The 24893-nt window shown below is 49.7% G+C and overlaps 1 protein-coding gene across 7 annotated transcripts in view; it reads left to right on the forward strand.

The window, feature by feature from the left end:
* Nucleotides 1-24893, forward strand: part of ACSL6 (acyl-CoA synthetase long chain family member 6) — a 57998-nt gene that overhangs the window by 19662 nt on the left and 13443 nt on the right. For 5 of the 7 annotated variants that reach the window (XM_016197099.2, XM_087816402.1, XM_087816403.1 and 2 more), the window contains 17 exons: nt 1899-2013; nt 2708-2772; nt 3026-3127; nt 3626-3725; nt 4264-4442; nt 5449-5481; nt 6824-6875; nt 10342-10415; nt 12064-12141; nt 13626-13760; nt 14122-14256; nt 15575-15670; nt 16691-16763; nt 18777-18865; nt 19601-19717; nt 22766-22909; nt 24440-24541. In XM_016197099.2, the coding sequence (XP_016052585.2) occupies nt 1899-2013; nt 2708-2772; nt 3026-3127; nt 3626-3725; nt 4264-4442; nt 5449-5481; nt 6824-6875; nt 10342-10415; nt 12064-12141; nt 13626-13760; nt 14122-14256; nt 15575-15670; nt 16691-16763; nt 18777-18865; nt 19601-19717; nt 22766-22909; nt 24440-24541 (1689 nt within the window). Of the gene's footprint in view, nt 1-1898; nt 2014-2707; nt 2773-3025; nt 3128-3625; nt 3726-4263; nt 4443-5448; nt 5482-6823; nt 6876-10341; nt 10416-12063; nt 12142-12198; nt 12277-13625; nt 13761-14121; nt 14257-15574; nt 15671-16690; nt 16764-18776; nt 18866-19600; nt 19718-22765; nt 22910-24439; nt 24542-24893 lie in introns of all 7 variants that reach the window. The other 2 variants (XM_016197102.2, XM_016197100.2) reach the window with 2 other exon arrangements.

Genomic DNA, 24893 nt, shown 5'->3' on the forward strand with positions numbered 1-24893 from the left:
GCCTCAATTTCCTCAACAGTCAAGTGAGTAATAAAAAGAATACTGCTTCCTAAGGCTGTGGTAGGATTCACTGAGATGATACAGAGAAAGCACTAAAGTTAGTTGTTTTGGGTAAGCTTATAATGACAACTCACCTGGACAGGTCAACAAGGCCAAAGTCACATGAACTGGGCAAGTAGCCCTGGGGGTGGGGCAGCATGGATCTATTCTGGGTCTTCAGTAGTGGGAGCAGAGCCTATTTGTGCTGTAGAAGGGTGACTGCGGCACAGGCAGGTATGAGGAGGAAAGTGGTGTGTCTGGGCTCCAGGTGACAGTGCTCTGGATACAGGCTGGATGGGGAATGACCCTGGTTCAGTGTGGGGGCCACAAAGGCAACTTGTGGGTATGGCTGGGAGGACAGGCCAAGGACACAGCTCAGGTCTCCCTCCCCGGAAGATTGAGTCCTCCCTTGCCTCTCACCCAGGAGCACAGAAAGCCAGAGTGGCTGCTGTGGAGTAGGCAGAGGAGAGAGTAGGAAATGAGGTGAGGGGGGCCCAGATCATATAGGGCCTGGCAGTATTTATTGTATGCTACAGAGTGAGAAACATAATTTGGGTCATGTCACTCACCCCAGCTTAGAATCCTCCCCTGGTTCCCCATTGCCCTCAACCTTAAGTCCAGACTCCTTGCCTTGACCTGGGGTCTCTCTGGCCTCCATTTACCACTTGGAGCTCCGTGAATTGTCCAGTTTCCTGAATGCACTTGTGTCTCCTGCCCCATGCATGTGCACTTGCTCTTGCTCTGGCAAGACCACCATTTCCTGCTTGTCTTTCTGCCTCTTATGTATCCTTCAAAACCCAGCTCAGTAGCCACTCCCTGACACACATGCCACCTGAACCCCTTCTGTCCCTGGCACACTCTCTTGTTTTATCATTTTTGTTACCCTGAATGCTATCCAGGTCTGAAGGTATATGTCCCCAGCTTCCCTTATTGGTGGGCCTGGTGTTCAGGAAGCATTCACTGACCAAACAGAATTTTCCATTACAAAACAGTTGAAAGCTGCCTGTGGTTTTGAGTTTGGCTGTTTTATGGCTCTCAGACATTTTTCCTCAGATCTGATGTTTCAAGAGATGGCTGGCCCTGGGCCAGCTCAAAACAGCCCAAATCGTGCTCAGAGAAGAGGTATAACTGTGGTACTGGAGAGTTCTGGGTTTGGGGAGCCTGAGGAGAGGTGCCAGGGTGACAGGAGAGGAGGTGCAAGAGCCCCAGCTCCTCTCCCTAGTTCATGGCACAGGTGGTGTTTGCTGCCTTCCCACTCTGGATCCACACCACTGAGGGCGCAGGAGCTCACTGCTCTGTGCCCTCCACAGCCTTCTGGGCCTCTCTGTTCCTGGGCAAGTACCTTCAGCTAGTCCTCAGAAAATTCACACTATTATGTGGATGATGGATGGCACCCAAATAATCCTTAACCTAAGGGTGTAGCAGCAGCAGATGATGGGATGAGGGGGACACCTAGGCAGGTTGATCATGAAGCCAGGGCTAGCCTAACTCTAGCCAACACTCTCAGCTCCATTGTATGAGTGAAACAGGTGGTATGAACAGCCAGTGAAACTCGGAACATTTTGTATATGCTGACCTGGTGTGTGGGTTCTGTGTGTGTGTGGGAGACCAGTGTACTGGGCCTGTGTGAATGAGCCAACTTTGTTTGTGCATGGGTACATACAGGTCAAGTGTGTACAAGCCACATTGTGTGTGTACAGTCCAGGTGTGTATAGGCCATGTGTGTGAGTGCACAGAGAGCATGTCCCAGCTCCAACTGGGGTGTGTATTCAAGCTATGTACAGCCTGGTGCATGCTGGTGCCCTTCTCAAGCCACTGCCTGCCTTAGCCAGCTTCTCTGGCCTGTGCTTGTCTTGTAGGACAGTGGTGGTGCCCGGCGATCAGTGATTGGAGATGGCCCTCAGCTGCTCACCCACTACTACGATGATGCCAGGACCATGTACCAAGTGTTCCTTCGTGGACTTAGCATCTCAGGTGAGAGGGACCATGGTGCTGTGGAGGAGCTTTGGCAGGGGTTGAGCAGGTTCAAGGGTGGGGGTGAACCAGCATGGTACCAGCGGCATGACAGCTGAATGGTGCCCGGGTTCAGAGGAAAGAAGCCATTCTCGGCCCTCTGCCCATCCAGTCAGAGAAGTAACTGCATTATGTGGCCAAAGGAAATGACCTCAGCTTTGTTCCAGCCCTAGGACTAATTAACCTTAAGCTGCCTCTTAGCCCAACTCTGTATCTTCCATTGGTAGCCTCTGGTGAGCCTTGAACCACCAGGCCACTGGCTGGCATGATTCTGACCCTGAGCCTCTACGATGTCTGGATGACCCAGGGTATGAGGTAGAGGGAGGTGGTTGCAGAGAGGCAAACTACCACCTCTGGCCCCAGGTCTCCATGCTCTCTTGGGGCCACATCACACAGGTCATGGTGGGAAACAGCACTGCACTAGCCCCCATTCCTGGACCTCCCTGATCCCTGGGGCAGTGCCATGCTTGTGTACTTTAGGCCTCCTGGGGCTTCAGCAGGTCAGAGGTCAGATAGGCAGCTGCGGGGGCGGGGTAGGGGAGGGAGTTCACTTGGCCCATGGATCACCCCACAATATGGGGTGTCCATCCGGGTGTCTGCTAGCACCTCTACCCTGCCCTCCTCCTTTGCACAAGACCTGTTTATCTCTCTGTAGGAAATGGACCGTGCCTTGGTTTTAGGAAGCCCAATCAGCCTTATCAGTGGCTGTCCTACCAGGAGGTGAGTGATAGAGGACAGGCTCCACTCTGTCTGCCCTTGCAGGCCTGGCACTTGGGGGGCTTGTGGGCACCCTGCTGGGTCTCAGAGGGTCATATTTTCCTTGTCTGGCCTGTCTGCCAAACTCCCGGCAGTAGCCTCACATGGCTGCCAGACACCAGGGTGGGGAGTTGGGGAGGTCTCTCAGACCCGTAGGAGTGCCGCCTGGGGGTGTCCCTCCCCTGCTTTCCTGTCACTTCCCCATACCCATGTGCAGGTGGCTGACAGGGCTGAATTTCTGGGGTCCGGACTCCTCCAGCACAATTGTAAAGCAAGCACAGATCAGTTTATTGGTATTTTTGCACAAAATCGACCAGAGGTGAGTATCTGCCTTGACTGGTTTTAGAAGTATCAGTGGAATAGGGGTTTGGGTACCATAGAACATCCCTGCTCCCACTGTTTGTAGGGCCTGGGACAGGAGAGAAAATGGAGATCCTTCATCCATGCTACACCCTCCTGCTCCCTTGGCTTTGCCCCTAATTGGGAATGGACTTCCCCACCAAGCTCCATTCACATCCCACCCAGTCCAACACACAGCTGCTCCCTGAGCCGGGGGAAGGAACCACCTGGGGAAGAAGCCCATGCCATCCCTGGAGATTGGATTCCCAGAATTCCCTGGGGCAAGCATGGTCTAGAAGGCTGTGCATGAGCAGGAACAACCCATTAGCCTCAAAGATTCCTTGTCACATGCAGAGGCCAGAAGGGAACACTCTATCACAGGATCTAGAGCAAGAACCCTGGTTGCCGGGGCTTCAGGGCAGTACAGCCCTCTTTTCTGCTCTGTGTTCCTCCACCCCTGACCCACATGTCTCCACAGTGGATCATTGCGGAGCTTGCCTGCTACACTTATTCTATGGTCGTGGTTCCACTCTATGACACCCTGGGCCCTGGGACTATCCGCTACATCATCAACACAGGTGAGCCCACCCACTGCCCCCTCCCTGCCACTGGCAGCCAGCCCCTGGCCACAGCCTCTAAGGCTATGCCAGTTGTCTAACACTAATCAGAAGCACGTTGCTTGCACTCTCAGAGAACACTAGGGGCTTCCACTTTGGTCCCTGAGGTGGCTTCCTAAGTCCACCTGTCTCCAGTTAGACTCCTTCCACATGGTCTGGCTGCCAAGAAGGAGCCTCTGCACCAGCCCCCCGGGGCTGCCCACCCTCACACAGCTTGGGGCAGATGCTAGTGATGGTAAATATCTCAAGGTCACCTGGGATGATAGGAGCTTAGTCCTCAGCAAAGGGATGCTTGGAAACCGCCCCAGGAGATGCCATGCCTTCTGCCCTTGGCTCCATCCAGCCCCTATACACTTTTCTCTATATGCAACGCATAACCCAGAGGGCCTGTCTTACCTATTTACTTACACACCAGCTGTGGCACACACAACCCATGGTTCTGCTGCCCAGCATGTGCTGCCCACAGTCACAGCCTGACACTCCTTGATGGTTCCTGCAGCTGACATCAGCACCGTGATTGTGGACAAACCTCGGAAGGCCCAGCTTCTGCTGGAGCACGTAGAGCGGAAGGAGACTCCAGGACTCAAGCTGATCATCCTCATGGAACCATTTGAGGAAACTCTGAAAGACAGAGGCCAAGAGTGTGGAGTGGTCATTAAGTCCATGCAGGCTGTGGAGGTGAGGGGCTGCTTCTGTCTGGGCTGTTTGCTGGGCCACAGCTGCTTGCCCCCCGAGTAAGAGTTGTGGGTTATCTGCCCTTCTCATGACCTTGGGTGGATGTCGTGGGTGGTCAGGCCATTTGAGGGCTGAGACAGCAAGCTTCACAGGGCTGGTGGTGGTTGGTGAGGTTGGTGCCCACAGGCATCCTCTGGGTGGCAGGCCCAGTTAGCTAGCACAGCTAATGACACCTGTGCCAACACATGAGGGGTGGTGTCAGCCTGTCCAGGGCTGCTTCTCATTTCCAGCTAACCATAAGCCTGTCTGAGCCTAAAGACTGTAGACATGAGGTCTGAGAGTCACGGAGAGGTTCTTGCAAATGTGTCCCAGACCCCTAGCAGCCAGCAGAACCAATTTTTCTGTGCATGGCCTCCCCAAAGATGTTAGGCTGGTGGCAGCTGGTGTCTGCTGGAGTAACACGACATCCTGGCCCCCAGGGCCTCAGGTCGTGCCCATTGGCAGCTGACCCCAATTCTGCCCCATGGGATCTAGGCCCCTAGGCCCTCCAGCTCCTCTCCTGCCTCCCTGTCTGCTCCTAACTGTACCTATAATGCCTGTACACTTGCACCCTTCCTTGGTTTTAGGGGCCATACCTATGGTGGCAACCCCTATCCGCCCCTCCAGGCCTGACTAATATTGAAGGCCAGGCCACCCAGCCACTCTCTCTTAAGCATGTGTCCAGATGTACCACAGGCACCTCAAGCTGTCTATCCCACTGTGCATGTGCACAGTGCCTGGCCTTCCCCTGGGCCTCAGGCCTCCTCTGTAAGGTAGGGGGGTGGCCTAGGCCTGGATATGTATCTGAGGAAAGGCCACTGAGATGGTGACATGGGCCACATCTGGGCAGAGAATCCTGAACTCTGGGCTTGGTGCAGGAACAAGGCATACTGTGCAGAGTTTATTTTGATTTTTTTTTTTTATTGATGAGAACTTTTGATCACTTAAAATCAGTATTTTCCTCTTCTAGGACTGCGGCCAGCAGGATCTTCATGTTCCTGTGGTGAGCTCACCTGCCAACAGGTCTTTGTTGAGCGAATGGTGTGCAGGGCCTGTGCTCTCAGAGCCTCTCACTGTGCACTAGGGCTCAGCAGACAGGCCAGAGCAACAACCCCGTGGTAATAAGCAGCTCCTTTGAGCAACTCAGGAAATACCTGCACAGGGTGCCCAGGACTTCTGTGGGTGAAGGTCCAGGGAGGGACCTGGAGCAGAAGTCAGATGTTTGGGAGGAAGAAAAAAGGGCAGCCAATCCTGGTCACCCTTGGTTCTCCAGGAACTTTTTGCTTGGGAGTCTTCCTTTTCTCTTTGAATGTAGTGAACTCCCCAGAGGATGGGATGGACAGAAGCAGCAACAGAACCAGTAGTGGACCCCAGGGCTGAGTAGCCCCATGGCCTCTGCTGTCTTCGTTCATCTTTTCTGTGTGTCATCCTCAGTGATATTGCCTAGGGTCAAGTCACTAGTGCTCGCTACTCCCTGGGAGGGGACATTCAGGGGTTTTCAGCTTTCTAACAAGGCCTCTTGCCTCCAGCCGACCCTCCAACTTAGCCCTCCCCACTCCCCTCCCTATGCCCATGAGCTTTCTCATACATGGGCCTGAGCAGGTCACAGCCCTGTTTCCCAGGCCCTTCACAGGTAGTCCCTGGTATGTGCCCATCTCGAACACATCGTGCCCCGACCTCTAAGAACAGCATGCTGTGACCTCTTGTGCCGCTGCCTGTGTTTGGGCTAGTTCCTCACCCTCACTTCATCTGGAGAGATCTTGCTTGTCCTTCCATCTCCGCTCATGTCACCTCCTCTGGGAAGCTACCCTCTATGTGCAAGCAGTCTTGGTGGGCTCTTCCCAGTGACCCCCAGACTCTGTGCCCAGTGCCAGGCTAAGGGCCTGATGCAGAGCAGACTTGGCAACACAGTGGGCAGCTCAGTCCTTGGGCTACACATTCTGTTCCCAAGCTCAACCGCAACCATTGGGGAGAAAGTGGGAAGGAAGAGAGGGAACTGGGTCACATCCACTAGAATGGTCAGATCTTTGGTCGAGGCCTAGGTGTGTCCACTGCAGCCCCATCCCACCTAGTATTCAGCTCAGACTCGGTGGGGGGGGGAGCAGGACTGAGTGTGAGGTTAGTGGGACAGGTTGATATCCATGCCCCAGCTCCTTTTCCCCTTTCCCGGGAACTTGCCTGCCCACCTTTCTGACTGCAGCACACGGGCACACATATGTGCTGACACATACAGCACACACAGGGGGAATGCACAGAAGGGCTGGCTGGTGGAGGGGCCCAGGGGTCTTAGTCCCTGGTTGGTCACACTGGGTCTCTTTAACACATGCCTCTTCTCACGTCTGCAGCCCCCAAAGCCCAGTGACCTCTCCATTGTGTGTTTCACAAGTGGCACAACAGGTAAGCAAAGGCACCCAGGTCGCCAGCCAGCACCACCTGCGCCCTTCCCTGGCAGCCTTGTCAGGGTGACTCAGGAATCTTAGTGCCCTCGGGCATGGGCTGAGCCTTGTCCTTTGCCTGACTCCGGATGTTGGGTCCCTCCTGCTATCCCAGTGTTTTCTCATACATTGGCCCAGACAGGGCAGCACAGGGTGGCTGGACGCAGATGGGCAGGTGTGGACTGGGAGTTCCAGGGTGGGGGCCTGCCACCTCCCGGAGCCGGAGCCAGAGGAGGGCTGGGCCACTGGGTCACGTCATTTCTCCATAAGAAGCAGCTCTCACCCTTCAGCTTCCTGCCCTTGCCTGGTCTCTGTGTCAGGGACTGCAGGAGTGTGGGGTGTGGTGTCTGAGAGCCACTTTCCAGGGAGCTAGAAGCCAGTCACTTATCTCTTCTGCCACCACTGTCCCCGATTCTCATCTGTGATGAGGGTGCTTAAAGGTGCCAAGTAGAAGACGGGAAGGTATATGAAAGGGCTGTGCAGATGCTCGCAGGCTGGAGCTGGCGTGCCATGGTCAAGGCTGACAGGAAGGGGACAAGCGGAGACGATGCACTGCATGCCTGGTGCTGACAGCATCAGCAGGAACAGACAGGGACGGCTTCCTGGGGGAGACAGAATGCGCACAGGCACAGCACATCGCAGCCTGCAGTGCCCTGTTCGCCCTCTTGCCGTGCCACTTGCACCTCTGTACAGCCTGTGAGGTGAGCAGGTACGAGGACAGTCCCAGTGGACTCCGCCAGCAAATGGAAGTATTGGACTTGTGCCCTGCTCTGCCAGCTCCCAGCCCTGTGTTCTTCCCATTGCTGCCTCTCCATCTCATCTGACCACTGGAGAAGTCACTTGCCCTGCCCCAAGTGGGCAAGAAGTTTCCAGCCATCTTTCTCCAGATTGAAGGCTGGCCCACCTTGTTGATAGCTCTTGGTGGGCAGTGACTTCGAGCTCTCCATGCCTGCTACAGACACATACCCTGAGGCATCTGGCAGATCCTTGACCAGCCCCACAGGAGGGACTGTCCATGTGGGTGGATTGTGAGCAACATGAATCGAGATGGATTTTTTTAAAATATGTTTCTGATTGATTTTGCAGAGAGAGGAAGGGAGAGGGAGAGGGAGAAACACTGGTCGGTTGCCTCCCCTACATACCCTGACCAGGGATCAAACATGCAACCTTAGCATGTGCCCTGATCAGGAATTGAACCAGCGACCTTTCAGTGCACGGGATGACACTCAACCAACTGAGCCATACCAGCCAGGGCTCGAGATGGATATTTACCATTAACTCAAGTGGGTTTGAGAATCTCCAGCACACTGCTAAACCCTGTTAGAGAAAAAGTAACACAGCACTCGCTAACCAGGAGCTGACAGCCAACCCAGGATTCAGAAATGCCCTTCAGGTTCATGTTGCTTTGTGTCATGAGTTTCACAGTGTGAAATTTTGGTGACACATCCCTCTGCCCTGGGTTGGGGGCAGGTCACTACTGTGGCCTTTAGCTTTGTACCCTTGCCATCCAAGAGTGCCCTCAGGCTTTTAATAGGTCACTTGGTCACAGATGCTGCCCCCGTATCAGGGAAAGAACTTATGATGCATAAATGTGCTGTGGCCCAGCTGGAGAGGGCAGGCCCCACATCCAGTGCTTTCCTAGGCTGTGGAGTCAATCGAAAGCTGAACCATCCTGCCCAGCCAGGCTCTGTGCCTGCAGTTGGGGTGTGGGATGTGGGGGAGGGATATACAGAGCCTGAAAACAGGTGGTGTTTAATGTCATGCGTCCCACTCCAGGGATGTGGCTGGTGCCAGGGCAGAGCTGGGCAGTGAGCAGGCCTCTTGCCTGATGTCACCCTGCCTGGCTGCACACTTGGCCTCCTTGGCGTTAGTCTAAGCCTGTGCTGTCAAGCACATGAGCCATGCGTGTCCTTAGCAGCATAGCCCCTGATGTAGCTTCCCTTCCACGCTGAGTGTCCCACTTCTTAGCTTCATAGACACCTATGTTCTTTCAGTGGGGAAAGATAGAAAATATGATGTGAACCTGACACGTGGCTCATGATTCTGGTGGTGGAATCATCCGGGCAAGATTTTCCTTCTCAGTGGTGATGGGATTTAATTCAGAATTACAAGTGTTGATCCAAAGTATGAATCAATCTGCTTCCCTGCGACTTCTCCCCTGCCAGCTGGGCTGGCTGCTGGCTTGGTGGGGAAGGCGTGCCCCCCTCCTCTCTCCTGTCCCTCGCTTCTCCTCCGCTTCTCCTCTGCACTTGCAGGTGAAGGCCCCTCCCCTCCCCCACCAGGTGGAAGTGGGAGGGACAGTAAGTAAATGACAGAGGGAAGCCGGAAGGTAATTTGAGGCAGACGTTTAAAACTTGCTCTATGTTTCATGGATGCTTGCTGCTTCAGTGTAATGTTCTCATCTCTGCTCACTCAGCCCTTGATTACTGCTTTCTGGGGTGAGGGTTGCAAAGTTACCTCATTGGTTTACATGATATTTTGGGGGCAAACTGCACATGGCCTGGCCCCACTCCTTTGGAGTTTACAGCTATTGCATCCGCTGACTCAGTGGAAACTTATAATTTAACATCTCTTGTGCATGGATTATGTCCTTAGAGCATAGAGAAGCCCTGTGAGGTGGGTATCACTGTCCCTGTTTTCCAGGTAAGGAAAGGGAGGAGGAACGGCTTGCTGGCAGTGAGAGGCAAGGCCAGGATTTGAGCTCAGTCACATCCACCCAGCAGCACATCAGTGTGTGTCCTCCCTGACATGAAATGGTGGCCAAGCCAGCCTCCCTCCCCAGCCTGCTGTGCCCTGGGTCCCCACCAGGCCTCTGGTCCTCTGAGTCATCCTGGCAGCCTGGGGCTTCCTCACAAGCAGCAGTGAAAGGTCATGCCATGACAAAGCTAGACCGTCCATGTCCTATCCCTGCTGCTGAGCAGGCAGGAAGGGCTGCTTCAGCCCTCTGGGCCTCCAGCCTGGCCTGAGCCTGGGCCTTTTCAGGTACTGGACACAGCAAGGAAGTCTCCTGCCAGCAGAGTTGGCTGCGGGTTTCTCAAGATTAGATCTGCTCCAGCTCAGAGAGCAGCATAGGGAACTGGGTGTATGTGAGGAATCCAGGGGCCAAGAGCCTGTGCTCCCTGAGGGAGGCAGGAGAGGGTGAGGCTCAGGCCACAAGTAGCCAGTCCCTTGAGGCACGCCACCAGTAAAGCTGTCACTTGCCTTCTGGTCCTGAGCTACTGGGAGCCTCCAGGTGGGCTTCAAGTGTCTACAAGATAAAGGTCCCCGAAGCAGCATTCCTTTGCCTAAGACTCTGAGGGTGGCTGTGTACAAAGGCCAGAGGCTTGGGGCGATAGCGCTGGGTGTCTGGGACTGCCGGCTTGGATGCTGTTCTTAAGGAGTGGCCCTTGAGCTACCAACTAATTCGCCTTCTTGCTTTCTCTTTTCAGGGAACCCAAAAGGTGCAATGCTAACCCATGGGAACGTGGTGGCTGATTTCTCAGGCTTTCTGAAAGTGACAGAGGTGAATAAAGTAGACTCACGAATGCAGACGTCTCCTGAGGACATCCTCAAACCTCAGAGGTTTCGGGGGGTTGTTTTCTGCCTCCACAGCACTGCCCAATGTGATCTGGGCTGCCTTTCATAGGCAGGAGTTTCTATTCTCATTAGAGCAACCCCACTTTTACAGGTGCTTTTAACCCCAAACACCAAAATGATCCACACCTGCTAAATACTCAGTTGATTTCTAAGAGTGCTAAGATCCCAGAAGGTAAAACACATAAATCTGTTTTTGCATTTTGAACTTCAAAAGCCTGAGGTTGTGTGTACCTTTATTTAGAAAGTAATCTTTAGATAGTTGTTTCTCAGGTAGCCCAGGGTTTAATTCAGTCGTTTTGTGTTGAAGGACTCCTAGAGTCCAAGAAGCAACATCGACTGCTAATTTATAAGGCTGTACTTAAAAAGGCAAATCCAAAATTTAAAAAGCTTGCTATCTCGGCCTGAGAAAAACATGTTAGCATTTTATAATTGGCTAAGAAAGAAGGAGCTTTTTCGGGCAAGTAGAGAGTATCCGAATCTCCTACAGTTTCCTTAAGGAGCAAGGAATGTACCTTTTCATGTAAGTTCGGCTTTTTCATCACTGTGGAGAAAAACCATGACCCACATCCATAGCAGATGGCATTATGGACCATATTCCCCAAAGAGATAGATATTTGGTAGAGCCCTGGTCAGGAGCCATGAGCCATGAGCCATGAGCCAGGTTCCCAGATCTCGTCCAAACTTGTCCGAAAGCTGACCCAGGAGGATGTAGGTGTCTGCAAAAGGACAGAGAGCGGGGAAGTCCAGCAACGGAAAGCTGAAGGCACGGCCCATCCCTGAGCTCAGGCCTTGTGCGGACCCCCTGGCCCAGCCCTGTCTCTGAGGTCAGTCCATCTGTGAGTCACAAGCTGGGGGACACAGCATGGCTCCCCCTCAGCCTTCCCCTTCAGGCCCTGTCTCCAGGGCTTGTGACTCAGCCATCTGTTTGGGGCTTGGCCTTGCCCCCTCCTTTGTCCAGGGCATGTACCCCTGCTGCAGTTGGTGTAGATCTAGAGTTTTCTGAGCCCCTTTCTTTGGAATGACTAGAAAGTGCTGGCAAGCCGAGACCTCTGAATGGCTGCCCAGGTGGCCCAGGGAGACTGGTGAAATGGGGCCTGGAGCGGATCCTGGAAGCTGTGGGGAGAGGGGGAGGCCTGTCCGGCGCCGACTTACTCGAGTGAGGTGCAGGCCCTTCCCAAAAGGAGACTTCCCTGCGGAGCTCGGCTCTGCTGGTTTATGTGTGCTTCATTTGGCTCTTTGCTTCTGCAGATAACCTAGATCCACTGGCGCTGTGACCTAACACTCCGCTTCCTATGCTGCCCTGTCTCTCTCCCTCTCCTCGCTCTCTTCCACTTTCTCTTTCCCTCTCTCCCTCTCTTACTTCTTCACCTTTTCTCTCTCCCTCTCCTCCTCCTCTCTTTTTCTCACTTGTTTTTCCCCCTCTCATCTCACCTCTTTCTCTGTGCCCCCTACTCCCCTCCCCCTCTTCCTGTTTGCCCCTCCAGGACCATTTTCTCTTTATTGTTTTATGACTCTCTTGTTGTCTTCCTGTCAGTGTTTCTTTCCTTTCTGTCTCCCATGCCCATCACCTGCAGAAAGTGATCTTTCCGAGACAGGACGATGTGCTCATCTCCTTCCTGCCTCTGGCTCACATGTTTGAGAGAGTGATCCAGGTAAGACGCCCGCCTGACTGACCGGGCCTTGCCTGGGCTCCTTCTGTTTTCTTACAGAGTCAGTGGGCTCCCACTTGTGCGGATGTGCACATTTCCTATTTGCCTTTAGCACACATGTTTGAGCGAATGGTGCAGGTAAGGCCCTGGCTTTAGGGAGGCACGATCTGTGCCCAGAACTTAGAACCTAGAACCCTAGCAAGGTGTCACTTGTCACTGGTGCCAGGAAGAACTAAAGTGCCCTGTCCTTAGAAGGTACCACAGGAGTCAAAGGGGTCAGAGGACCTTCGCTACCCCACCTGTTCCTCCTGGGAGCATTGTTCCAGGGAAGACCCCAGGCCTGACCTGTCTTACCTGTGGACACACCTGGGCTGAGAGAGGCCCCAGCTGAGGGCATCTGCTTGGGAAGCATCACAGCTTTGCAGAAGTGCTTTATCATTTCACCTCTGTGCAGTATGGCTCCGTTTATGGCCCAAACACTTATATTCTATAACTTCCATTACTCACAAACCCTTAAATAAGAAAGCAAGACAGTAAAATTGGGCAATCAAACTGTCACGACCCCTTAGGCTGTAGATGGGACTGTTGTTATGATTGGCCCAGAGACAGGTCTTATGGGGACACAGAGGGAGTGGGCTGGGGCGGGGGGGGGGGGGGTCAGTCTGCATGATGTTGGGGGAACAAAGAATTCTCCTACGTGTGTCACTCAAGAGACCAGCCTATAAATAAATGGTCTTCTAAGCCTCTCCCATCTTGCTTTGGGGGAGGTATGGTGTATTAGGGCATGCTTTCCAGCTTTCCAGACCTAGATTAGAATGCCAGCGGTACTGTGAACTAGTTTTGTGACTGGGAAGGTCCCTTTACCTCTCTGAGCTTTGCATTCCTCACCATAAAATGGAAACATAAAATACTGTCTCCCTTACAGGGTTGCTGTGAGCATTAAAGAAAGGAGCATGTATTAGGCCCCTGGCATACTCCTAGTCCCATTAGCAACAGCAGGCTCCCCCTTGGTCTCCCACCCAACATTAGCAGCATGTCCAGTATTCGTGGGCACTGCATACCCTTCCAGAGTTACTGAGGTGTCCCAGGGAAATCTACAGGCTCTCTTGAGACCTGGAGCAGACCTATCCATAAGGTATAGCAAAGCTCAGAGACCTGAGTCCCCTGGGAGACTCCTGTCCAGGGTTTGGGAGTGAGCAAGAGGGGGCAGACACAGTGGGACTGACTGCTCTGGTATCTCTCGAAGGCTCTGATTCCACTCTGTCTCCTGCTTCTCCCTGTACCTGAGCAGGACTTAGTGTGAAGGTGGTGAGGTGAGGGAGGGAGGGTGTCACCTCGAATGGTATTCAGTGTCTCATGGCAGCAGCCAGAGCTGGGGTAGTGGGTCATGGGCACCCTCCATGTAGGGCAGAACTGTGGATGGCTCTGTACTGCAGCCAGGAGTGCCTCCCTTGAGGGACTCCTCTTTTTCTGTCCTCCCCTTCCAGTCTGTTGTCTACTGCCACGGCGGGCGCGTCGGCTTCTTCCAGGGAGACATCCGCCTCCTCTCAGATGACATGAAGGCTCTATGCCCCACCATCTTCCCTGTGGTTCCTCGACTGCTGAACCGGATGTATGACAAGGTGAGCCCCTCAGGGAGTCTCTGACCAGGCTGAGGGTCTAGATATCTGCATTTGTGGATGGGGTCTGAAGCCCCAGGCAGGCTTCCCATGCCTCCAACCCCAGGTCCTGGAAATGGCCTCTTCTCTTGTATTCCCTGACTCTCACCTGTTTTCTTCCTATTTTCAGGAATTTCTTGTCCCTCAATATGCCTAGACCTCAGTAGCATTGTCCTTTGGCTGGATGTCATACATTCAGTACCTCCTCTAGGGGCAAAATGGGGTGTGGCTTCTCTGTTGGCCAGTCTGGACCTCCTTTGGGGGAGGCAGTGTCTGGAGGTGGGACATGCAGGCCTAGCAGCTACTTCCAACTTCCGCTCCTCAGATCTTCAGCCAGGCAAACACACCGCTAAAGCGCTGGTTCCTGGAGTTTGCAGCAAATCGTAAACAGGCTGAGGTCCGAAGTGGAGTCATCAGGAATGATAGTATCTGGGATGAACTCTTATTTCATAAGATTCAGGTAAGAGAATGAATAAGTGATTATAGAGTGACATGGAAGTGTCCCATGGATCACCTTACAGGAGAATTAGAGTGGCTCATCCCAGTGGCCTATAGTTTTATAAAATAATAACTCATTTGGTCATGAAATCAAAGCTTAAGCTACTGTTGAAAGCTTTTTTATTTTTTAAATCCTCACCCGAGGCTGTTTTTTCCATTGCTTTTTAGAGAGAATGGAAGGGAGAAAGAGAGAGAGAGAGAGAAACATAGATTTAAGAGACACATCGATTGGTTGCCTCCCACATGCACCCGGACTGGGGCAAGGGCCCTTGGCCGGAACTGAACGCTGGACCTTTCAGTCCACAGGCTGATGCTCTAACCACTGAGCCAAATTGGCCAGGGCTACCACTGAAATCTTAAAGGACTCATTTTTGTTATTTGGAGATGTGTTATATTGGTCAAAATGCAAGCAGCAGGAAGGACTTCTAGAAAGTAGGTCCCTTGACTTCCAAAGGCATTGGGGCAAGTTTGCCTTGGGTGGTCAGGTCCACCAAGGAGCTCCTGGGGCCTGAAGGTTCTCTTGGCCCTTTTTGTGGCCCTGGCCCATGGTGGCTTTCCAGCAGCATTAGGTTCTAGATTGATGGCCAAGAATCTTCCTTTGCCTTTTTAGTCCTGTCCCTTCAACCTTGCCCAAACCGGGCTGATCATGAATTACTCATTTTTGGATCTCCACTAAAGTTTTCAAGTTCTGTGTTATCTAAGGAATTTGTAGTTAGTTATAACAAAAAAAGTGGTTTTTTTCTTACTACTCTATTTTTAGCTATGAAAATTAATATTTAAACTCTCTTGGCCCAACTTACAGAAACAATCTATTTAAAGCATGCTTTGTCCTCTGCAGTACATAGTAAATAGAGCAGAGCACGGTATTGATTTATAAATGAAAAAGGGCTAGGCTATTATTGTGGAAGTGGGAAGGCATTGTCCTAAGTAATTGTTTTTGGATGCTTGCAAATGAGGGGAGAGTGAGGGAACAGCTGTGTATTTTAAGGGAAGTAGAACCAAAATTACCGAGTGCCTCGTAGGTTAATGGCACTTATCTCAAAAGACATAAAAGAGTTGGCCATATCTTGGGTTGAGTTGCACAGCTGATTGCGTTGACTCACTTTGAAGGAGAACGGACTTCCTCAGCTCATGTTGTACAGCCTCAGGCCTTTTCTCTGATCCCTACCCTAGGGTCCAAGTAGGGTCCAATTGTTGAATGTTGACCCTGGCTGAGGCTCGGATGAGTTAGATGCCACCTCCAGCAGCACAGACTTTGGCAGGTTCTTTTCTCCCCGCAGGCCAGCCTTGGTGGGTGTGTGCGGATGATTGTGACTGGAGCAGCTCCCGCATCACCAACAGTCCTGGGATTCCTCCGGGCAGCTCTGGGGTGCCAGGTATTACTTTCATGTGGCTTTCCTGGGGGCAATGAGATGTGTGTTAGGATAAGGCCAGAAACCCATTATACCCTTTGCTGTACAGAGAAAGATCCTGGGGACAAGATTTTAGTGGGATAAAAGCTCAGTTTCTCAGGGGATGAAAACATCCCAGTGGCAGTAAAAGCCAGGATGACCTTTTGACATACTGGAAAGCCGAGGTGTATCCACTCTGGGAAAAGGGGGCCAATAAGCTCTATATGGCTCATCAGTGTGCTGCAGAATTTGTAGCACACCTGCAACAGTATCTCTGCATTCTTCAGCCTGCAAAATATCGCCCAACCCAGAAAAGGAGCACAGGGGAGGGGGTGCTGAAAGTCTATTTGTGTTTTGTCATTTGTTTCAATACGTTTGGTCATCTCTAAGAAATTCATTCCTTCATTTACCCATTTGACTAATATTTATTAATTTTCTAAAATCATATGCAGGGTATAGTAACATGGCTGTGGCTGAAGGGTCTTAGTAAAGTAGGCACATCTATTTCATCAATGTGCGCGCTTAAATTTTTATACTTCCAAAGCCACTGGCCTCTTCTACTACCCCAACAGGACCTGACCACTTCTAAGGGCCGATTCTCCCACATGGTATATTCCTGCAAGCACATGAGGCTCCGGAGGGGACTATCTTACAGAGACAAAATAAACCATACAGTAGATTTTAAAGTATTTGTCTTTACTATATATTATCCAAATGAAAAATAGAGTCAGTAGTTGAAAACAGGTCAGAAATCTTTATCCCAAACCACATAACCTTATCTATTAAGTGTGGCAAAAGTAGCACTTCTTCCAAGCCAATATAGCCACACCTGTTATCTGTGTTCACCTTCACCTGGAGTTACCTACCTCCAGAGCACCTCTCCTCCCACTGTGCCCAGCATGGAGCAGCCAGATGCTGGGAGGGAGCTTAGTTGACTGATGGGGGCAGTCAGCCAGCTGCAAGAGGCTGTGTGCCTACAGTGTGGTTTCCATGTTTTGCTTGAAGGTTTATGAAGGTTACGGCCAAACTGAGTGCACAGCTGGATGTACCTTCACCACACCCGGGGACTGGACCTCAGGTAGGATGGACAGCAGATGTGGGAATAACTCACCAGGCACTGTTGAGTTAAAACAGCTGCAAAATAGTCTCATGGGAAGTAAATTTACAAGGTCACTTTAGAAAAACAGCAGAAATAGAAGAAAAACATTGGTGGAAATTATGTCTAGGTTGTGGGATTATGGGTCTGTTGTTCTTTGTTACATATTTTTGCATTTTCCTACTTTATTTCATTTATTTTGTAGATAAATAGAAGTAATATTTTTTTAAAAAAAGAAGTGATAGATCACAAAATGTAGCTCCAGATGAAAAAATTATTATAGCAGTAAATATCAGTATACTAGATCTCATAGATTCTGAATACCACACAGCTATGCTTATAGTCATTTTAGAATGTAGCAGGCTATGAATTGGATATGGTTAAAGAAGGAGAGGCAACTTCCTCATGTTCAGAGCACTATTTCTTAAAGGGCCATTTCCAAGGCCCTTTGGGAACTACAGTCTCCTATGACATTAGTGTCTAGAAGGCAGTGGTAGTAGCCTCAGGAAGGAGCAGGTCCTACACAATCCCTCATTCAGAAGAGACCCATCTTTCAGGGTAAGGAGGAAGCAGCAGGTAGCCCCTGTATTGTCTATCGTAAATTTAGACCAGATACTGGAAGACTCTGAAAACCATTCAGCAAAAGAATCCTTTAGGATACCAACTTCCTCTGTGAGCCCAGGGCCACTCTCAGGCTTCAGTTTGCTCAACTGCAAACTAGGAAACTTGGGATAATGCGCATGCATAAGAAATATGCCCAGTAATGCAATCCTGTTTTCAGGGCACCTTGAGGTAGTCAGCAGAAACATGATAGGTGGATTCTAAGTCAGAGTCATATTTGGCCAAGTCAACTGCAGGAGCATTTTACCCTGAGTTTTTATCTTTTAAACTCTAGCTGAATAAAGCCTTTGGTGTATAAATTCTTTGATCTTTCTACCACTGGCAAATCTACTACAAGGACTGTCTTCTGAGGTCCTGGTTCACGAACGTTTTTTATTGCTGCTGTCATATTTACCGATCGCTCTCACGCATCCCTCTTATGTCATTCTCTACGTATTCCTACGTAAGGCTTTTGAGGGGTTGCCTTTTTTGTTCATCCTTACCACACGGACTTGCAAAGGCTATGGAGCATAAGATAGGTGTCTCTGTACAATCATGAAAGATTTTTCAGCCTCTCATTTAAAAGAGAAAACAGTGTCCCCACCTCATTTTTTATCTCCATGGCTCTGTCCCTCATTGTTCTTTCAGGACCTTAGCCAGCACCTTATTAAAAATCTTCCGTCTTGCCAGTGAATTCTGTAACAAGCACACAAAAATTACTAGAAAATGACTTCAGTGTAATTTTGTGGTTGGAATGTGTAAGGTCAAGAAAATTTGAAGTCTTATTTTTTAGGGGTGCATTACCTCGTTCTGTTTTCCATTTCTTTGTTATTCAAAGTGTAGTGTGTGGACCAGCAGCATCATCACCTGGGTGCCTGTAAGAAAGGCAGGATCTCAGGGCTCATTCCAGACCCACTGAATCAGAATTGCATTTTAACAAGATTTCTAGATGACTACCATGCACATTGATCAATAGTGTGATGACTAGAGGAAAAGCAATGATGACTGTATTTTATGAACCCCAAACCAAGACGTGGTCGGACAATGGGGAAAACCTTTTAATATGGGCACTATTGCAAAAAGTCCTGACCGTGTGGTTGGTGTGGGTATGAGCCCCACCACAGACTCTGCAGGTTGGTGCTAGGCCAGGTGCACCTGTCTAGCTCTTTCAGAATCAGATGTAAAACAAAGGCCCTCAAAGGCTGGCCTCTCTTTCTCTAGAGCTTTGTTTTATCATCAGCGCTTGCCTATGACAAATGCCCATCTAAATATGTATTGCTTTCCCTCCATAATTCCCTCCTTTGACCACGCGGGGGGTTTTGCATGGCATGGAGCACCTTCAGTGCTGAAATTGATCTGAACACTGACCAAGGCCATGTTGCTCTGGTGTTCTAGGGCACGTAGGGGCGCCTCTGCCCTGCAATCATATCAAGCTCATCGATGTTGAGGAACTGAACTATTGGACCTACAAAGGAGAGGGAGAGGTAAACTTTCAGCATTTAGCCATTCGTGTCTGTGGATGCTACATGTAGTGAGTAAAAGAAAAAAAAGGAATTATTTTCCTTTTACCCTATATGTAAAACTCACTTTAAATTACTGATTAATTTGACTCAGCTGAATTCAGTATTTCTTCTCCTGTTTATGAAACAAGGCTGGGGCTGGGCTGGTCTAAATCAAGATTTGGTATTTCCAAACTTTTTCTAAAATCCCATTTTTTTCCTAAGTGGCATGGCCTGCTGCTGTGGCTCTGTCCCAGCAGAAACATGGCCTGTTGCAGATAGGCCAGATGGGGTAGATAGAGCTGGCCTGTACCCAGCCATCCCACGGGAGTGTGCACAAGTTGCCTGGCTGCCTGGTTGTGAAGCAGGGCCTGAAGGCTCTCAGGTAGAATCAGCTGCCCATCGGTATCTGATGTGACCTCATCCAGTGTCACAGAGCAGCACCTGCTGAAGGCCAGGGGGTTCCTGAGGAAGAAGAGATGGTGGAGGGAGGCCTGGGGTGGCCAGGGCAGAGAGGAAAGATGGAGAGGATGCTGCTTGAGAGAAGGCAGGAGACAGCTCAGATGCTGGTGGCTGTTCTGTCCTCTGTCATCATCACCGCCGTTTTCACAATGGATTTCCTGAGGGGTAGCGTACAGTATTCTACACTTGCCCCCTAACAGCATCACATCAGGAATCCTTATGCTGTGGGCTGAGAGAAACCGGTGTTTGTCCCTACAGATATGTGTGAGAGGACCAAATGTGTTCAAAGGTTACTTGAAAGATCCAGACAAGACAAAGGAGGCTCTGGACAGTGATGGCTGGCTCCATACTGGAGACATTGGGCAGTGGCTGCCGGTGCGTATGCTGGGAACCATGGAGCTCCAAACATTTGGGTGGTGGGTGTACATCTGATTCACTCTGAGGCAGGGGTCTTCTCCGTGTCCTGCCTGACACCTAGTCATTCAGGAACACCTCTAGGGATTGAGAGGTTTCTTTACTTTGCCCCCAAGCTTCCTCCCTCACCCTCCTGAGGCAGGTGATAGGGATCTTTGTGGGAGGGTAGAACTGGAGTGTGGGACCCACTTCCTACCCTTAATGGTTCCCAGAAGGACCTACAGTGCTGTGGAATCTGATGGGTAAAGTACAAGGAGCAGGAGCTCATAGCTCTGGAAGATCAGAAAGGCAGGGGGTGGGAGCCCACGGACGCTGGCCCCCAACTGAGAGGTGGCACTAAGCAGCAGGAAAAGCTTGGAGCTGGGCCAGAAGACGGCTGCATTCCTTTGGCTCTGACAGTAGTGGCTCTCGTGACCATGAGCAAAGCCTCATCCCTCTCTGGGACCCCATATTGACTCACTTGTAAAATAAGAATGTGAGGCTACAGGAAACTCTTTGGCTGTGGTCCCCAACTTTTAGCCCAAATCAGCTCTTGTGCCTCATTCTGTCATTTGTAAAGTGGGGATATTACCATTGCTTACCTGCACAGTCATTGTTGTGAGGAATAAGTGAGGTTATGCCGGTAAAGCACTTAGCACAAAGCCTGGCACATAGGACATGCTTAGATGAGAGCTATGAGCAGAAAAAGACTGTACCTGAAACCAAGAGCCCTCACCTGACAGAGCCTGCCCCAGGGACCTCTCTAAGGTTTTGGGTCGACGCTCTGAGATGCTGAGTTTATTGGTCATGTGAGTGGTGTTGAGCTCTCTCCAGGGCTGGCGAGCTGTCTGCCCCTGCTCGGATCTGCATGCTTCCCTTTGAGAAATGCTCACTCCTGCAGCAGACAAGGATGTGTCCATAATGTGTGCCCTGGGCCAGGGACTCTGCTCAGGGGAGAGACACTTCTTTAGACAGTTCCCAACCCAGTGCGGTGGACATGAACCAAGGGCCACACTCACCTGGGGAGAGGCAGAGGACAGGTATCTACTGGGTCTGAGTCTCAGGATATGAGTCGTGCCCTGAGTGGGAGGAGAGAATGGGAAGGACAGTCAGGGCAGGAGTAATAGCACATGCTGAGTAGAGAGACACTAGAGGTATAAAGCAAGCAGTTCTAACTGAGGGCCCACAGAGATGGAGGAGGAAGGCTGGAGAAGTCAGCAGGGCTCTGGACACTGACGGGATAGATTGTCCCATCAGCTAAGGAAGCTTAGGCTTCAGGTCCTCTCACTTGCATAGTCCCCTTCCAAGGTTCTGTACTTCATTTTATGCTATTTTTCTTAATCAGGACTCTCAAATTTGGAAAAAGCTTAAAGCCCCACAAAACCTTGGCTGCATGGTAACTTGCATGAAACCACCTGCCTTGCAGAGTGTTGTGAGCAGCAAGTAAATTAACTCATGTAAAGTACCTGGTACTGTGTTTCAACTCAAAGCCCAAGACAGCGGGCAGGCAGTCTGTGGGAGACAATTTTTTAAAATTATTGTTTGGAAATAGTATTAAATAGATATAGCAAGGAAAAGGTATAAGCTGCTGCTTTTTCTTCTTTTTTTTAATGTTAATCCTTACCCAAGGATATTTTTCCATTGATTTTTTAGAGAGAGTGAGGGTGGAGGGGGGGAGAGAGAGAGAAACATCGATGTGAGAGAGACACATCAATTGGTTGCTTCCTGCACTCACCCCAACTGGGGCCTGGGAATTGAACCTGCAACAGCTACATGCCCCTTCACGGGAATTGAACCCCCAACCCTTTGGTGGGCAGGCTGACATGCCGGCCAGGGCTGGTATAAACTTCTGATCCAGAAACACCTGGTTCAAATCCTGGTTCCCCTACCTCCTAGCTGTGTGGCTTTGAAGGAGTTAAGGAACCTCTCTGATCCTCCCTTTCCTCATCAGTGCTATAGAGGTGATGACATGGGCTTCCATGAATACCAAAGAAGCCAGGGTAGGGAAAGTGTGATGTCCAGCCTGGCTTTTGAGCAAAACAGAGCCTGCCTGTTTTTCTCTTCTGGAGAGATTGCTCTGGTTCTGGTGGATCGAACAGATGGAGCAGGAACAGAGTGTGTGTGTGCAGAGGTCCAGTCAGGAAGTGGTTTTGATGGAAAGAGGTTTGTGCCTGAGGATGGATGAGGCTGATTGCTAGAAGTCCCAGGAGAGGCAGCTGGCAAGGCCATCTCCAGTTTTAGGGCTTGGGGACTGGGACAGGCGTGAGGAGGATGGTGATGAGCTTCCTTTGGGGGCATGTTGCATCTGCAGACAGCCTGGGTTCTGATGCCTTCTGAGGATAGTTGAGTTCTGGGTCTGGCTCTCAGTGAAGAGGCCTGGCTGGAAGCTTGGACAGACATGGGAGTGACCAGTGAAGAGATAAATGGTAGTTACCTCAAGGCGCATGGCAGTGGAGGTGAGGAATGTACAGCATTCAAGGATTGAGCCAAGGGATAGAAACCCACTTAGGAAACTCAAAAAAGGTCGAGGGGAAGCAGGGAGGTGATGGGGGTCCTGGAGGCCAGGAGCATAAGCACTCACTACCCAGGGGGTGGCCTTCCTGCCGCAGAGGTTTTGGCCATCTGGCTGATCAGGTGGATGTCACTGGGGGCCTCTGCCAGAACTGTGCTGTGTGCTGGGGACAGAGAGGCTACTCTTATGGGTGAGGCAGTAGCTGGGGTGACACCTAAGCATGGTTTAAGGGAGCAAATCTGAAGATGCTGTGAGAAAAGGGGCAGCTGCAGCACAGGCCTGGGTGAGAGGGAAGCCCTGGCGGGAAGGCAGGTGGGCTGTCTGAGGCGGAGGGTGGCAGGGGAGGAAGGGAGAAAGGGACGGGGTAAATGCTGACGGGGAAAGTACGGTGGCTGTGTAAGAGCAGAGGTGTCAGATGGAGGAGCGGATCTGGGTGGAGTCTGCAGGGTGGGACAGGACAGGAATGAGGGGCTATGGCACTAAGGTTAGCGGTTGAAGCTGTTTGTCCAACTCCACAGGCTGGGACTCTTAAAATTATTGACCGGAAGAAGCACATATTTAAACTTGCTCAGGGAGAATATATTGCGCCTGAGAAGATTGAGAACATCTACATCCGGAGTGAGCCTGTGGCACAAACCTATGTCCATGGGGACAGCTTACAGGTGAGTCCCCTGTGCTTCAGCCTCCCACACGTGCTGGACCTGCTGAAAAATCTGTAGTTATCTCAGAATGATTTCCTAAGTATTTAGTATTTGATTAAATGGTAAACATTAATTTCTAATCAGACACCCATATTCTCCTACATATTAGATTATGAGAGAAAACTCCTTTGTAAATGAGAAATCTTAATTGCTTAGGGTTTGATAAATTGCAGTTAGGTAATAAGTTGCTTGAAGTAGTAGTAATGGACACTCCCACTACTTTTAACTTTGTGTGTGTGTGTTTAATAATTTTTTATTTTTTTATTACAGTTGATGTACAATATTATATTAGTTTCAGTTGTACACCCCAGTGATTCGATATTTACATAATATACAAAGTGATTATCCCAGTAAGTCTAGTACACATCTGTCACCATACATAGTTATTATAATATTATTGACTATATTTCCTGTGCTGTACCCACTGCTTTTAACTATTGTTCTACCTACTTCCACAAGGAATGCTGAAGTAAGTTGCTAAAGCAAAATTCAGGATGTCTGCTGTTTTGGTTTTGAAATATGCAAATGAACTTCATAGATAAATAGATATGGTATTGCAAAAATGGCACTTATGATGATATAGCTTAATATATTAAGCTAATATGTTAATTAATGTGGTTTAGGATTAACTTATTTGGAGAGGATTTATCTTTTCTGTTTTCAACATCATTTAGATTTGAAGTCAGAAAGATCACTGTGAATATAGTCTTTGCATTTATTGGATTTAATCATTTAATGAACCATATTAATGAAATGGAGGACCATATTAATTAAACAACTTTTAAATGGTCAGGAAATCCTGAGATATATTTTGGTTCATAGAGTTGTTTGTTTAGCATCCTGAAGATGTACTCATGTGAGTTTAGCATGAGAATCAAAGGTACATGTAGGTCCACAGTATTTGACTATACATCCTTGGTGAAAGATACCTTTAAGCACAAAAGGAAGTACAAAAAAAATCTTAAACTGCTTTCAGTAATCATATTGTTAGTAATGATACAACGTGTAGGTCTAACTTTATTGATTCTTAATCTCCTTAGGCTCATTCTTTATTAATTTTTTTAATGAAGTTAGGGAAATAGATCAGAAAATAAATACTCAAGAATGTGTGATATATTGGCTGAAATGTTTCATAACACAGGCATAGACTTATTTTTAGAAAAGGGTGGAGTCTGAGAATACCAAGAGATTACTCTTAATGCTGGACCACAAATAACCACTTTAAAAGCTTTTGTCACTGATACGATATCGTATGCCAACTATACTTTAATAATTAAAAAAATAATATAAGGGCTTTTGTGATTATAAAAAGCTTTTGTCAATTTTGGTGATTGTTTTATCTTGGTAATTGGTACATCTTGTACTAGTATCTTTAATTTTGTATCTATTTCAAAATTTTTATAATGTTTTTAGAAAAAAATTGAAATAAATATGATGAGTATGGGAAAAAGTGCTTTCGTGATGACTTGTTTTTCTTTGGTGGGATTGCAGGCCTTTTTGGTGGGCATTGTTGTGCCCGACCCTGAAGTCATGCCCTCCTGGGCACAGAAGAGAGGAATTGAAGGGACATACTCAGAGCTCTGCTTAAATAAGGTCTGTACCGTGGGGCTGTTTCCTAAAAGGTTGCTGGACCTTTTTCGATACTGCTTAATGAGAGGACAGAAGAACAGTAGACTGGCAAAATTCGAACACGTAGGGAAATTTCTAACTTTATAAATGGTGGGAATCCTAAACGAGAGCTTCATCTTTTTTTGTTGTAGTTGAAGGAACTTACATTTCTTCTTAGAAAGTTTGATAAACTATTGAATTTTAGAGCCAAGAGACATCACAGGAAGCTTGTCCAGCCCACTTATTTTGCAGCTTGTAGGAGAGTCCAGAGAGGATGGCAGCTTGCTTAAGGCCACACAGCTGGTTAACAGCAGTGTCAGATGTGAGCACAGGCCTT

Source organism: Miniopterus natalensis, chromosome 4 (assembly GCF_054644295.1).
Source record: "Miniopterus natalensis isolate mMinNat1 chromosome 4, mMinNat1.hap1, whole genome shotgun sequence".
NCBI classification, from domain to species: Eukaryota; Metazoa; Chordata; class Mammalia; order Chiroptera; family Miniopteridae; genus Miniopterus; species Miniopterus natalensis.